The sequence below is a fragment of the Mesocricetus auratus genome, unplaced genomic scaffold (assembly GCF_017639785.1).
Source record: "Mesocricetus auratus isolate SY011 unplaced genomic scaffold, BCM_Maur_2.0 Super-Scaffold_6730, whole genome shotgun sequence".
Taxonomy (NCBI): Eukaryota; Metazoa; Chordata; class Mammalia; order Rodentia; family Cricetidae; genus Mesocricetus; species Mesocricetus auratus.
In genome coordinates, this window is record NW_024429184.1 from 91,787,917 (window position 1) to 91,804,491 (window position 16,575).

The following is a 16,575-nucleotide window of genomic DNA, read 5'->3' on the forward strand; positions in this document are numbered from 1 at the left end:
ATACCCAGGACCACCTGCCAAGGGGTGGCATCACTCCCACAGTGAGCTGGGCCCTCCTGCATCAATTACCACTCCCAGGCCAACCTGGTGGGGCATTTTCTCAATTAATGTTCTCTTTTCCAAAATGACTCTAGCTTGTGTCAAATTTGGCATAAAACTAGCCTGTACCAATACTATTCAGTAGTTTCCTGACACATGATTTAAGTGAAAAATAACATTTTACAAAATAGCAGGCACTAACTATTTAAACCACTAACTCAACAGAGAAAACCACAGTACTTTAACCTAGTATTTTACACTTTAAAGAGGTATGCATCATAGTGTTTAAATATAAGAGAAAGATTTAAAAAACACTTTTGTGTTAACCACAATCACTGCTTTTTAGGAGACTGGAAGTTAAATGATGTGACTAAGGGGACCCTTGGGTTTATCTGCTCTAGTCTGATTCTGTACAAAGATATTGTAATTATGGTTCCTTATGACATTAAGAAAGTCAAAGAATCAAAATTTCTTATGTAACTAATTATAAAATTTGTTCACTTTTACCTTCATTTTCCCAGTATCTCTTGGTGGCTTTAACTGCCTTTTATTGATTTGTTTACAAAGATAAATTTTACCTAACTCAATACAAAAAGCCAAGTGATAGAGATCCAGCATCTGGTGTATGTGTGGACACACCACACACAAACACACACACACACACACAATCCGTCTATCAGTCTTCAGGAAAAATTCATCCTACCCAGATAGGGCATTGGCCTTCTCCCCTTTTGCAAGTCATGTTGTTTGTTAACTTTTAAGAATTGAATTCATGTTCACAAAGGCATCTTGTACTTTCATTAGTACTGTATCATGAACATTTCTCCAATTAACTATTCATGAAATTGCTGGGGATTTTTTAATGGCTATAAAAGTTTCCATAGTACAGATATGCATAATTTATTCAATTATTTCACCATTAATGGACAAAAAGATTGCTTTCCGATTTTGTCACAGCCAACAATGCTATAATAGGCAAAAAATTCACATGGTGTTATACATGGATGCATTCAAAAGTGTGGCAGAAGTTAAGAGTAATGTGCACTCTTGCAGAATAGATTCTCAAAGGTAGGAAGACTGGATATACCTCAAACATTTTAATGATTTCTCCCCACAGAGTTTTAGTAATTTACACTCCAATATATCAGATAAAGGAATGTACATTTCTTATAGTTTCATAACAAGATCCTCACTGCTCTTTTTGTTATTTTTTTCTGAGGGATGACAGATGATGTGTGTTTTCATTGAAATTTAGTTTAATCCGTGCCTAATGATCTTGGGCATTTTTACTTTATATTATCTATATAATTCATGCTTTCAAGTTTAAGGTCCAAATACAGCTATAATTGTCCTCTGCCACTCTGATGCCTCCTGTGGTATGTTATAAACTTCTCTGTTCAGTGTTTGTATTTAGTTTGTGATGCATGACTATATAAACAATGTGAAATTGGTTTGATATCAAAGCATGCCTAAATATCCGATACTTTTAAAGTCAATCTCTCACTAAAGAAAGTTTCTAACCCCTCACATATTAAGCAAATGCCTTGTATTTCCTACTGGGCTTACTCATATCTTGAATTTTTATTACTTGTGTAGCAAAGATATATTTTCATACAGTTGGATAGATGAGCAATGTTGCTAGCCCTGCTTAATTTTTAAAAACTCTTCCTTTTATGTTAGAAATAAAGCAGCAGTGAGCCATTGGCTCCTACTTTGATTTAGATATGATTTGGGAGTGTATTCTGACTCACTCTTCTATTGTCAAGCTCTGGATCACTGTTATGTGCTTTTGTATTTAATAACAATTGGGTTAGTTTTAATATTTAATGAGGCAAACTCACCTGACTACCATTGTTTTTATACAATGTTGTATTTGTTATTCTCAAGTGTGTGTTCTGGCAAATTTTTATGAATATTCTTAAGTCATGAAAATGGCACAAGACTATATAATGAAATGTCCTTTATTATATATAACACAGGTTCATTGGAATGGAACGATCGAGAGGATGGGCCAGTCAAGAAGAAGTCCGATGGGCCAGGTAACAGAATTGAGGCAGAGATGAACTATGAGCATTTGATAATGGCGCTGCCCCGTGTGGTAAGGAAGGCTGCTGCCAAGTACTGAATCCAACAGTGAGTCTGGACCGAGGCTGAATAATACAATCCTGTCCCTGGAAACCTTATCTCTGCTGAGGTGGAGAAGGACTCCTGAGAGCAGATCCAGCCTCTCTACCACTAGATGAAGTGTTGGGTCCCTATCTGGTTGTGAGATCCTTGAAGAATGTGCCTGTGGGTGAGCATGATAAACGCTGGTGCTGAGTAGAAGCCACCAGAATAAGATCATGGAAACAAATGCCTGAAAATTTTCTTCTTTCTTTTTTAAATAGAACTTTTTAAAAATTTACCTTTTCAACTGAGATAGAATAGTGACATGCATACATATTTTGATAAACATTTACAATGTGGGATCATCTCAAACAGCTGTTATTTCTTTGTGTTAAGAATACTCAGAATCTTCTCTGTTAGCTATTTTTAAATATGCCATAAATTATCATAGGGCAAATGTAGATATAAGTAGTTACATAACCAAATGTTGAACAACTAATAACTATTACTTCTAGGAAAGTAATTGTGATGGGAAAAAAAACTAAGAATAAGTTGTCAAAAACGTAAGAACTGCTGGAGTGTATTAGTGGCTCCTACTGTAAATCTTTTATCCCATAGTGCCAAACTTCCCTTTTATGTATGTAAAAGCAATTTGAGGTCTTCTACAAATAAGTATGGGCATTACATGCCTTGGTCTAGAGTTCATTAAACAGGGAATAAGGGAGACTGGAGAGATGACTTGAAGGTTAGGAACTCTTGTTGCATAATTGTGAGGACTGGAGTTCAGATCCCAGCAACCATGTAACAAGCCAGAAATCAACTGGAGTTACAGGACTGTAACTCCAGTTCCAAGGTGAGTGTTGGGGAGAGACCAGAGGACTGCTAGGGCTTGATGGCTTCCAGCCTAGTCAAGAAAACATGAGCCCTAGGTTCAAGCAGAGAATTTGCCTCAATGGAAAGACAGGAGGTGATACAGAAGAACACTGGATGCTCTCTTCTGGCCTCCACACATGGGTACAGACACATATGCACACATAAAATAAGCAAATTATGAACTAAATAGGAGACCAGGAATGCAGAGAAATATGGAGGCATTATGGAGTCTTTCTACTGAAATCCCACTTCATGAGGCATCAATAGATTCCCTTCATCCCTCTTCATGAGGCTATTCATCTCTGTCTTTGTGCTTGCTCAGTATAGGACCCTCTGTCCTTTCTCACCTCCTAAGTCCTGTGGAAGACAAAGAGATGCCATAGCCCAAACAATCCCGACAAGCAGAAGGTAACTGCATAGGCAGGAAATGTTTCCATGGGGAATCAGAGATCAAGATTCTGGCCCCACCTGGTCCTGGCATGTTGCTATCTGCCACTCTCCTCCCCTCATCCCCCATCAGGTATGGCATTAGCTTGGAGGCTCTATTCCTTGTTTGACCCAGAAGTAAGCTTGCCATTCTTCCCAGACCAATTCATTCAGAGCAATTCTGTTCCTTCACCATAAAGCCAAACTCCAATGCACACTGTGGCCTTTAAACCAGAGAGGAGATTAGTGGGGAGCAAAGACAGACCATCCAGTAGTCATGGCTGATCACAGTAGACAAGGGGCCTGTGGGGCTAGCAAGTGATTGAGAGACCATCAGCTTACATACATGATTAAGACAGATCGACAGAAGGACCTAGTACTTCTGTTCAGACTCTTTCTCACTGTATATGTAAGAGGCATAGAACACATCATTTCATTGTACAGTGCATAGCAAAGTCACTTCTGTAGGCCAGCAGATAAACCTATCTGTCTGCCTCCTCACCACATTTAGAGCACCTTAGGTCTACTTGTTGGCAAATCGCAGCATAGTACAGAATTACTAATGACCATGCCCCACTCCCATCATCTGCAGATCTCTAGACATAATGCTCCCATGTACTACAAGCTTGCCTTGATCCAGTCCTTCCCAGTTTTTCCTTTCCTGGCCATATACCATGGCTCTACTCTCTGTTTCTGTGAGTATCAGTCACTAGGTTAGATTCCAAGTGAAACTGATACCATCTGGAGTGTGTTTTACCACACCTGGCTTATTTAGTGTAACGTGATGTCCCCTGTGTTTTTCCACACCTGGCTTATTCAGTGTAACACAGTGTCCTCTGTAGTCATCCATGTTGTTCCAAAGTTTCCTTCTTTTTTAAAGCTGAGTGGTGAGGTCACCAGTTGTGAAACCTCCTCCAGTCTTTCTGGGTATTCAAAGGCCTTCAACTGTAGCTACCACAGAGTACTGGAAGATATGTGTGCATTCTGTCATCATTTTGAATACAACTGGGCTCTGAGATGAGCTGCTGTGTGACAGCTCTCCAGGGTCTCCAATCACAGCTACAGTCCAGGACAAAACTCACTCACACTAGCAATCCCAGGGCTTCTGCTGGAGATGATGGATCCCGTGTGTGGAGTTTTGCTGTTAATGTAAAATCTCATCTGATTGTCTTAGGAAGGAGCACATGAGCACACACAGCCTGTGGAGCCAGCTTTGCAAAAGATCAGATGGTTTGGCTGAAGGACAATAAACAGGTTCCACCAACAGTCCCTAAGACACTTGTAGGAAAGCATCCATTGGCTCAGGCCATCTCTATTCTCTGCTTTAACTAAACTTCTTATAGTCAGGCCTCTAGATATGTAGATTCCATATGCCTCAGACACATCCAACCACATACCAAAATGTTTCTATGAAAAAATATCCATCTGTACATAGGCCTTTTTTCTGTCTTCCCCTAAGTAATGCAGTGCAGCAACCAATTTCATAAAGTGTACCTAGTAGGCAAGTATTAAAAGTAATATAGAGATGGCTCAAACTATGAGGGAGGGTGTATTCTTTTTTTGTTGTTGTTGTATAGTTAATTTTATTTTTAACTTTAAATTTAAATTAGAAACAAGGTTGCTTCACATGTCAATCCCAGGTCCCTTGAGGGAGGGCATATTATGTAACTAGAGTTCACATATGTAAGGGACTTGACCACCCACGGAACCCGATATTTCCATGGGTCCTGTTAGTCCCCAGGGACCCTGAGGGCCTGTCTGGAGACCTGTTATGGCTGACATGGCAAATCCTACCTGAGTCTAGCTTAGTTCTGCATTGATGTGTAGAGATCTACACAGGTGCTTGGGCCTCAGTCCCCCTCTGTATCTAAGTGTATGGAGCCCAGTCCACATTAGGAACACCTTGCAAAATCCAGTTGTGGCCTTGGTGTACCTCACAGTGTTCCATGCCCTTTTAACTGTGGCATGCTTCTTCTGCCTAGATAATATCATCAAGAGGATATTTAATATCCTGAAGTTCACCTGGGTCCTATTCCTGGCTACAGTGGACAGTTTCACGACTTGGCTCAACTCCATCTCGAGGGAACATATCGATATATCCACAGTTCTGAGGATTGAAAGGTGTATGCTGACCCGAGAGATTAAGAAGGTAATGACATTACCATCTGCTACTTGCTACTTGCTACTTTCAAAGAGGTGATAAGTCCATGTGACTTGTACATCCCAGCCCAAAATGCGTGGGGAAGGAGGATTTTCAAATTTCTAATTTTGTCTTTTGATTTTGAAATATTTTCACCTACCCTGGGGAGGGAACCCAAATTATAAACATGAAATTTTACTTCTATTTCATCATGTAAACAGTCTGAAAGTAATTTCTTAGACTATTTCAAGTGTACTTGTGTATTAACGGCAACTGTAAAGGAGCCCTTGTGTAGAATGTCCCATCTGTTGGCATCTTGCTCATAATTCAAGGGGTTCAAACGTGGGAGCATTTGGATTTCAGATTGTCAACCTGTGTCCTGGTTAGTTGTTTTGTTGTTGATGTCGTTTGTTTTGACCTCCGCCCCCAACTTGGCATAAGCTAGAGACATTTGAGAAGAAGAACCTCAAATGAGAAAATGCCTCCATCAAAATGCCAGGAGGCAAGTCAGTATGACATTTCCTTGATTAATGAATGATATGGGAGGGCCACATCACATCATACTGAAGGTGATGCCCCCTCCGGGGTAGATGATCCTAGGTGGTGTAAGAAAGAAGAGTGGAGAAGCCATTGGGAGCAAGCCAGTAAGCAGTACACCCCCACAGTCTCTGCTTCAGTTGTTGCCTCCAAGTTCCTGTCTTGAGCTCCTGCCTGGCTCCCCTTGGTGATGGATTATAAACTCTAAGATTAAGTAAATTCTTTCCCACCAAGTTGCTTTTGGATATGGTTTTTATCCCAGCAATAGAAACCAAGCTAAGACAGCCTTATCTAAAACTTTAAAATAAAATCCTATTTTTCTGGCCAGCCGTTGCATAATCACTTTGTTCTGTGTGTGTTAAGGTCTTTTACACACACACACACACACACACACACACACACACACACACTCACTCACCCACAAGGAGTCCTCAGAAAAATCCCCAGTTTATTCACTTTCTTCTATCTGAGTTTATAATAGGGTTGCTATGTGCCATAGTTTTAATCTGAGAATTTTGATCTGAAACCTCTCAAAAAAATTTAGGATATAAGGAGAGCTAATAAAACTTACAAGCTGAACAGTGTTGGGGCACACCGTTAGTCCCAGCACTCAGAGGCAGCGACAGGCAGATCTCTATGAGTTTGAGGCTAGCCTGGTCTACAGAGTAAGTTCCAAAACAGCCAGAGCTGTTACACAGAGAAGCCCTGTCTTGAAAAAATATATACATACAAATGTTACATAGGGGTTAATAGAGTTTATTTAAAGGTAAGCCTTTTATACATATAATTTTGTCAATTATGATTTAATGGGGTTGGGAACATTTTTAAAATATATAAAGTATACCAAAATAAAATCAAAATTAATAATGAAAATAAATTACTTAGGTGAAATTAATCTAGTTGAAAACAGACTTAATCATTTTCTTCACTAAGCTTGAACCAATTTCTGGAAAAGTGACTATTGTGATATAGCAAAATGCTTCTCAAGTAAAAGTTATACACAGCATATTAATTACCATAAGGATGCAAGAAGGGTTGGTTGTCTTACAGCTTGAAGGGATATAGTGTATTGTGGTGATGGCAGGGAAGGCACTGGGAGAGTAAAGCAAGGTCGCATTGCATCCACAGGCAGGAAACAGAGAGAGAGAGAGAGAGAGAGAGAGAGAGAGAGAGAGAGAGAGAGAGAGAGAGAGAGAGAGAGAGAGAGGTGCTGCTTGCTGAATTGCTCCCTTTGTCTTATTCAGCCTGCTTTTGTATAGAACCCAGGACCAGCAGCCCAGGGATAGTACTATCCACAATGGACTGAGCCCTTCCCTAACAATTAGTAATTAAGACAATACTTGTGTAGAATCCAAACTTTTCTTAATTGAGGTTTGCTCTTCTCCAATGACTATATCTTATGTCAAGTTGACAAAAAAAAAGAAAGAAAGAAAAAGAAAGTATCCAGTAGAGCCGGATTCCTCTATTTTCACTTTTTATTTGGTACAGGATCCCAGCCTGTGGAATGATGTTGCCAACATTAATGGGTCCACCTTACTTGGTTAAACCTTTCTATAAATCTCCTTGGAGACATGCTGAGAAATGTGTCCTAAGTGGTTCTGAATCCAACCAGTCAGGTTGACAATGAAGATCAACCATCACATCTAGTGATATTGACTAACACTAATGACCATAAATGACCTGACATTAATCCCTAAATTACCTAGCATCTCATCAATCCATACTGTAAGTGTGTGCACATGCTAAGAGTTGTCAGTATTGAGAACTGCTGGCATTGTTCAAACGAGTGCTTTCATAAGACCCATTTTGATGTCCCTTTATATTAAGAACTGCTGACAATTCTTTCATAAGAATCACTGTGATATCCCCTTTCCACAGGGCAATGTTCCAACACGGGAAAGCATCCACGTGTACTACCAAAACCACATCATGAACCTTTCCAGAGAGTCAGGACTGGACACGATTGACGAGCACCCTGGAGCTGGTTCCAGGGCCCAGGCAGCTCACAGGATGGATAGTTTAGATTCCCATGACAGTATCTCCAGGTATTTCACTTTCTAAACAGTAGGTTTGTTTTTGTGAATGAGGTGGATGTCAGCCAATGTGAGAAGCGATTACATAGTGCAAGTTAACCAAGAGCATGGGTGGTGCCCTAGGCCCTGCAGACCCATACAGTGGTGTTGAAGGAATATTGTCTGGCTCTAGGCTGAACTGGGTAAAAACAGACACCAACAGTGAACATCTTGAAGTACTCGTCTATATAACTTGCACAGCTTATAAGATTCAGGCAAATCAGAATGGTCTAGCCCATTTGGATCTTACTCATTACTGGCTTTGTCAGGGATACATCTTTAGTGTCTTTCAAAACGGCTGCTCCACAAACTATCTTTTGTTACAGCATTTTCTACCATCTGTTGATATCACTGATCTTTTCCTTTCACAGTGTTTACTTCAAAGTTTAGAATAAAAATCTCTTCTCTAGGTTTTTGGTCACACAAGCATTGTTTGCAGGAGGACATCAGGTGACTCGATGCTAATGGTGGTGGTGCCTTGAGTGCGTGCTGTAGCCAGCCTTGGCTCATCCTTTAAAGTTGTATGATATGCTTTGTGCCATTATTGTCCATATTTTGCCAAGACAAAATTCAATTACAGTGTGGCTGAAAGGTATGACCTAAGTCTGTAATAGCAGACCCAGGACCAAAAGTCACCCTGTTCTAGTCAGAACCCAAGTTTTGGACCACCGTATTGTGTTATACTGTCTCTCGATGTCTCTCCCTTCTTCCCAGGCAAGTGTACTGTCCACCCAGGAAATCCTCAGGAGCCTCTGCAGCATGGTGTTCTAGATCACTGCTGTCCATTGCATAGGGCTGGCTAATCCCAAATCACTGTCTTAATAAGAAAATTGACAGTGCCCAAGGGGACCATCTGCCTGGGTGAACTGCACCATGAAACTATCCTATCGGCCAAGAACTATATCCCTGAAGATAGATGTGATTTTTTTTAATCTACCAGCTAAAACAATCCCCTATTCCAGGCAAGGCCTTGAACTCAATTCTAGAATAAACAAGTAGAAATAAGAGTCACCCCCTGCATGATTTCATCTGAGAAGACTCTGTGACATAAGGTTGTTGCCTCCTCTACTTGCCGAGGAAGCTCAGTAGACCTTACAGGTGGCCTCAGACTCATACTTCACATGCCCAGTAGGCACAGTGGCTTCCAACCACATTTTTTCTTTCACAAATACTGATTAAATTTCATCCTGGATAAAGAGGTGTAGGAAGGGTATCACTTTATTGATACCAAACTCAAAAGTAGAAATTAAAAATCAAAGGGACTGAGGACTTTGCTTAGTTGGCCATTTACTTATCAAGCTCATGGAAGGCCCAAGATTTAATCATTGGCACCAGAGATTAAAACAAACAAACGAAGTCCTGAAAATAAGAATTGTATTCATCGGTGATAAGTGGTTAAATATAGGATTTTTTTACTTTGAAATATAGTTTCCTATCTGTTGCTTAATTATCATCTTTGAGTTAACCAGTTACAGAAACTCGAATACAGCAAACCACCATATTTGCCTTTGACACAGATCTAAATCCACTGGTATGGAAAGAAAATTGGTTTTATTTAAATACACACACAAAAAAACATATATCATATATACATATGTAAATATGTAAAAACTCAAGTTTCAAAATAGATTGCTTAATTTAAATATATATATTTGCTTATATTGGTTTTGTGTAGATAAAACCGTTCATGGATATAGTCCTTCATCTCTTCCCAAACAGATAATCTTTTAAGGTCTTTTCAGGAGTAATAAAAGGATTATATTTTCTTTAACTTAATATTTTTTAAGCTGTAAAAATCACAAATATTTCACTAATATGATATTCATGAAAAGAGGCCAGCTCCTCTTAGGTTTTCAAAACCAATCATTTGTTTCCTATTTGAGATGATGTTTAAGATGCCTTTTAATTCCAGAATAAAATAATTGTTAGGAGACAAAGTGCCATAGAAGTAAATTTTGTTTTCCATTCTGTTTTTGCCCATACTTTTGCACTTTTCTCAGACATTGATTTCTGAGACTATTAGTAGCAGCAACAGCTATAAAGAGACAATGTCGATGAGAGCTTTCAATCCATTCCTAGTACTCTGTGTGTCTTGAGAGACCATCCTGAGGCCTTTGTGAAAGAGAAGCTTTACTCCCGTTCTCTCACAGGTTTTGCCAAAGCACAAACTCACTGTTTATTTGATAGTTCACTTGGACATTTTGTGAGCCATAATGTCTGCCCTGGGTAGAAACTGTAAATCCTCTTCTCTGCTCATGTTCCATGAAGTCTCCCTATGCCTGGAAACCAAAGCGTTTAAAGGCAACCGTTCTCCACTAATTAAGTGCTATGTCATGAACCAAATCCTCTTTACCCCATTCTTCTTAAGTGCTTACTTATGTGTTGAGTGAGACATTGGATTCAGTCCCTACTGCCATCATAGTGGCCGTGATGATGATGCTAGTGAAGACTGCAGGGCAGATTTGCACAAGTGTGCAGATGTGTCCTGCCTGGCAGGGGCGAGGTGGAGGAGGTAGGCATGTGTGGATACCCTGGACACTCTCAGTGTTGACTAATGCTGCTTCCTATGCAGTGGGGCATGAAGGTGAGTAAAGGAATCTTTGCTTAAAAATATGCTGCTTTAGGACCAAATGATAACCAACAACCATTAAAGAAAAGATCATAGAAACAACAGGATCATGGGGACGAACACTGAAATGAGAGGAATGCTGAAATTCTCTGGAGACATTTCCAGATGGGGTACCATCCATCACCAGTCCATCCTCCACTCAGTCATTTTTCGTATCACATGAAAATGTTCCACAGCTCCAGACCACACTGCTCTATATACGTGCATCTAGCACAAACTATACTTTTATTGCTTTTGATGCCTAAAAGAGTTTCAGACCAATCTGATTTACTTGTGCACAAGTCATGCTCATATTTAACTGTAATTATTCCCACTCACACAGTGAAGAACATAATTATATACTCGTGCAAAATATAACTTACTCTTCCTTTTCATTTTTCCTTCTTTGAGATATGCTGTCCCTTAATGTGACTAGTAATACTTCTTCAGTGTCTCCTTCAAGTCCTCCTTTTTTGTTTATTATCTAAAAAGATGTGTTTTGTTACCTGGATCCCAACATTTGACAACTAAAAAGGAAAGTAGATAATGATGTTCACGTCTTTTGAAGTTATCTCCCAAAGGGAATATACATGAAAACATTTTCCCATAAAACTTAAGATTCTTTATAGAATTCCATGATATCATACATGAGCCTGTTTTAGGATAGCTGCTGTAGAACCAAACTCTGAAAAAAGGAATCAAAAAGATTAATAAAATATAAATTAAAAATAAACATACTTACATACATGATTCCTATTTGTGAGATTTTTAATTGCATAATGATTTATAATGTGTTCACCTAAGAAATTAAATAATTATAAATCAAAACTTAGGAGGTTACAGACAATAAAAGAGCAGTTCAAATAAAACAGAGCAACTCCCTTTAAATATGACCTAAATAGAAAACCACCACCAGAATGAAAATAGATCACGTTCTTAGAAAACCATGTTAAAATATTTGCAACATTTTAAAACTGTCAATCATTAATACATGAGAAGCCAGAACCATTATAAATAGTCTGTGATATATTTTGATTTTCCTTTTTAACATGAAATAAAAGGAGATGCAAAGTTCACTGTGTGAGAAGTCAATAAAGTTGCCCTTCACAGTGGCTGAGCAACACTCCCAGTGTCTTCAAATAGAAATCCATCTTCATTAAGATCTCTGGGAACTCATGCACTGGGGAGAGGTAGCATGTCTCCAAGAAGATTCCTCAGACACCTGCACATCTGGGCAGACAGGTCTGGTGATCATATGGTCACCCTTCTCGAGTAAGAATAGCTACAGCATGTCCTGTTCCCTTTACAGCTTTGGTCCATGCCACAAAATTTTCACATAAGACAACAGTACATAGAATCAGAACGGGAACTTAGCAAGTGAATGTGCATTTCCTTCGATGGAAATCCTTTAAATCCAGAGTCAGATAGAGAGCTTATTTCTAACAGTTCCTCATAAAATCCAGTGCATGCTTTATCATTGCTTTTTTATTGTAAATGGTGTTAACCACATTCTGAGGATCATTCCCAGGTATAAAGGGGTGGCTGTCATTTAAAATCTGCCACCTGAGGAGTTGCTGTGCCCCTTCTGTGGAGGTATCTCCATTCTGCTCCACTATGGCTGTTCCTTTGGGTACCAGGAAATGAGGAGTTTAGACAATGGGTTCTCTCCCTTGGAACACTCACCCAAACTTGAAGCATGATCTGTAATAAAAATTAGTAAAAGCAAAGCATTAGTAGACAAAATATGTCTGTCATTGCTAGAACTTGTTGTTTTTGGTATCATTTTATTTTTATATGTTGGTTGATATATAGTTGCATAGCAGATCTGTGTCTCTTCTACAAGCAAAGACTCTGGTTTGGCTTAGTCCATATGACTTAGAAACTGAGGTGGGAGATTCAGTATGCGGTGGCATTCCTGAGCTTCCAGCTCTCATTTTGAAGATTGTGTTCTAAAACCAAAATCGTTTCTACAAATTGTACATGCAATTATTTCTGCATGTGCAAATGAGTTGAGAAATGCTCTCCATGGACTTGGGCTTGCAGTTCCAAAGAAACCATACTTTCTCCAGTCACAAAAGAACCAATTGCACTACAAAGCTACAAGGACGTGAACTGTGTAAAATGCCTCCTGGGTCTTGTCCTTAATGTTTTATGTCTCGCCCAGAGAGTGCCATTTGGTAGCTTATCCCTAGCCAGTCGATTTTTTTCTTTTTCAACTCCAGTTTCTTCTGTTTATTTGTCCTGCCAAACAGGTCCTTCCCTGTCCTGGAGCCCCCGCTGCCACGATCATCCTGTCGGTGGTGCTGTTGTGTGTGGTTGCCGCATGGCGGTGTGTTGGTCAGTTGTCCCTGTGTGACTTGGTGCACCACTGGGTTTTAACTCTGTGTTTCTGTAACTGTTTGCGCTGCTAGCTGCTACACTGAAGCAACCCTGCTGATCTCAAGGCAGTCCACCCTTGATGATTTAGATGGACAAGACCCTGTTCCTAAAACAAGCGAGCGCGCTCGGCCTAGGCTCCGTAAAATGTTCAGCATGGACATGTCTTCCTCATCAGCTGACAGTGGCAGTGTAGCATCAAGGTGCTTAACTTGTGCATGCTTTGTTCCGTACCTTACACCCCTTCCCTGTGGATGTCACTGCAAATGTAAGCTCCTGAGATGAATGTCAGTTTTCTTTGTTTGCTTTGATTTCAACAATTTGCATGAGTAACAAAGCACAACCATAGCACTTTGTGTGACACAATTGTTTCCAAGACAATGCTCCATGAACTAAGCTGTACCTCTGTCTTGTCTGTTAGGGATTGCTTCAAAGCACAACCATAGCACTTTGTGTGACACAATTGTTTCCAAGACAATGCTCCATGAACTAAGCTGTACCTCTGTCTTGTCTGTTAGGGATTGCTTCAAAGCACAACCATAGCACTTTGTGTGACACAATTGTTTCCAAGACAATGCTCCATGAACTAAGCTGTACCTCTGTCTTGTCTGTTAGGGATTGCTTCAAAGCCCTGATTGGAAATGTTGTCCTCCATTTTTCAAATATTTTTCACATTCCATTTTCAAAGATATATATTTTATATATATAATATATACATATAGATATATATTAGGAAAAAATCTGTCAAATATAGTCATTTTCAGTTAATGCAAAATAAATCTGTCAATGTTTGGCATGTATATCTAACAGAAAAATTGAATATATTTTACCACTGGCTTTTGAAAAGAATGTTATGTAGAAACCTACATCAGCTTTATAGACTACCATCTACCTTGTTTGGAAAAGATTGTTCTGGGCTTATATTTTCTGGATATATCATGTCAGAAAGCAACATGCAGTTAGAATAAACTTATCTGCATAGAACTGCAAAATCCTTTCCCTTACCCCCAACAAATCTTGGCATTGTTACCAGGGACTCTCTACTGTGTTCTTCTTGGAATGAAAATAACCCAAGTCAAAGGCAACCCCATTCTGACCACTGCTGGTCTCATACATCAGAGGTGGTAGCTTCCTTTCACTGGCAGTTGAATATGTTAACACGGTGATATTGTCCACTGGGACACAGAATAGGCAATAAGCTTTGCCTTCTGAGACATCCTCTTTCAGGCACAAGCTTGTTACATCCTTCCACTCTGAAGAGTCCTGAAGGCCCACTCATCTCTAAGGCTCTCAGGTGATCCTAAACCTTGGAGACTATGCTTGTCATCACTTACAGTCATGTTGGAAGTTCGACTTAATGTTTATCTGACTCCCATGACCTGAACATTCCCTGGGGTGTTGTTCAATCCAATGGCATCCTAGGAGGCTGTGTGCTACTGAAATAAGTCTTAGCAACTTTGCTGAGGGCTATCATTCTCAGAGCCTTCTGTGCGGAATGGGGAGGGGGGATGTTACAATCTTAAGATCAAATCCCTGAGCATGTTTAGTGCCTGCATGGTCATCCAGCACTCTTCAGTTACGAGATGCCACAGAAGGTGTGTCAACCATTCATTCATCACTTGTTGACATGTCTACACTGGTATCCTGCATTTGAGAATCTCTGTGTTTGTGGAACCTACTTGCTCACATAGGCCAGTCAGACAGCAGTATGTATTTCAGAATCTGACACACTGGCCCCCCGCATTCACCAGATCCCAAATATTTGTCTCCTCTTCAAGGGCAAACAGTTAAAAGGCATGCTATGGGTTTCAGCATGCAATGAATTCAATATGGCTGCTTTGTTTTCTGTTTTAACCTTTCTTGCATGGGCTTGAAAGAGAAAGCTAAGGAAAAGCTAGAAACAAGATGAAAAGCTCTAGATAAAAGGCACAGAGCAACCAGCATAGGGACCAACAATAAAAGTAGGGAAGTGTATGTAGAAGAAGCTACAGGAAGAATGTATCTTAAAAATAAAGAAAGAAATAATGAACAAAAGAAATGAAGGAAAGGAAAAGGAAATATATAGAGAGAGGGTTGTTGGATTTTTAAAATAGGAAAAAGCTCTGAGATAGAGCAAGCAGCAGAGAAAGTGACCAACCTAGGAAGAGACAGTAATAGGAGACCAAGAATTCATGAGAAGTGTCTGAGAACTGGGAAGAAAGTAAGGATTCAGTGGGAAAGGTGATTATTCCAATAAAAAAAGAGGCAACGGATAAGAAAAGACGGAAGAAATCAACAATAAGAAGGGAGATTTTTACGGCATGTGCTTGTTGAGTTCAGTCAGTATCTGATGGATTCTGTCATCCTCAATGGACCTGGGTAGGTCCCTTGTGCAGGACTGAGAGTAGAACACGCATCGGTCAAAAACCTATGGAACAATCAAGCATGGCTTCTCCTTTCCGTATGCTCTCTTCTGTAAGGAGTGATGGCGGTAGGTATGCTATGCTAAATGTGTGCTGATTTGGAAATGAACCTGTAGCTCATGGCTGTGAATATTGATCCTGTTTTAAACACTTACATGCATAGACTGGGTTGCTCCTTGCAAGGCGTGTCACTTGCTCTGGTTTGGAAGGTTGCCATGCTCACTGTCCACTTTTGCATCTGGAAGGGCTACTGCTTGCAGTTTCTGCAGACTGGGAGTGAATTTCTAGAAGGAACAAAGCAGAAGGGCTACACAAAAGGGGGACATTTCCTTTTTTCACATGCTTGAGGTTTTTACTTACGCATTCTGAAGTCATAAGGATTGGGACAGTTTCCAAGCTGGTATAAATGCTAAGACAAGTACTCTGCCCGTCTTCTCTCCTAACAGCGAGCCCACACAGTGCACCATGCTGTATTCACGCCAAGGGACAACAGAAACCATTGAGGAGGTGGAGGCTGAAGCTGAGGAGGAGGTGGTAGAGGGTCTGGAGTCTGACCTCCATGATGCGGAAGACAAGGAGTATGCAGCAGAATACGAAGCAGGGGTCGAGGAGGTCAGCCTCACTCCGGATGAGGAGTTGCCTCAGTTCTCCACAGATGATGGGGATGTGGAGGCCCCGCCCTCCTACAGCAAGGCTGTCAGCTTTGAGCATCTGTCCTTTGCCTCACAAGATGATTCCGGGGCCAAGAACCACATGGTGGTCAGCCCTGATGACAGCCGTACAGACAAGCTGGAGTCGAGTATCTTACCACCCCTGACTCACGAGCTGACAGCCAGCGAGCTGCTGATGAACAAGTAAGCGATGGAGGCAGAGCCCCAATGCTAGCTGGGAACCATCACAAATGTGTACTCAGGTCACACATGCACAAAGACTTAGGCATAGATGGCATACAATCCCATGACAGCACTGTGGCAGTGACTGACTCCGCAGAAACTA

The 16,575-nt window shown here is 40.4% G+C and overlaps 1 protein-coding gene across 3 annotated transcripts in view; it reads left to right on the forward strand.

Annotated features, from left to right (window-relative positions):
• Nucleotides 1-16,575, forward strand: part of Piezo2 (piezo type mechanosensitive ion channel component 2) — a 342,822-nt gene that overhangs the window by 299,582 nt on the left and 26,665 nt on the right. For 2 of the 3 annotated variants that reach the window (XM_040741718.1, XM_040741719.1), the window contains 5 exons: nt 2,019-2,078; nt 5,427-5,593; nt 8,000-8,166; nt 13,213-13,380; nt 16,026-16,433. In XM_040741718.1, the coding sequence (XP_040597652.1) occupies nt 2,019-2,078; nt 5,427-5,593; nt 8,000-8,166; nt 13,213-13,380; nt 16,026-16,433 (970 nt within the window). The remainder of the gene's footprint in view (nt 1-2,018; nt 2,079-5,426; nt 5,594-7,999; nt 8,167-13,212; nt 13,381-16,025; nt 16,434-16,575) is intronic. The other variant, XM_040741717.1, reaches the window with a different exon arrangement.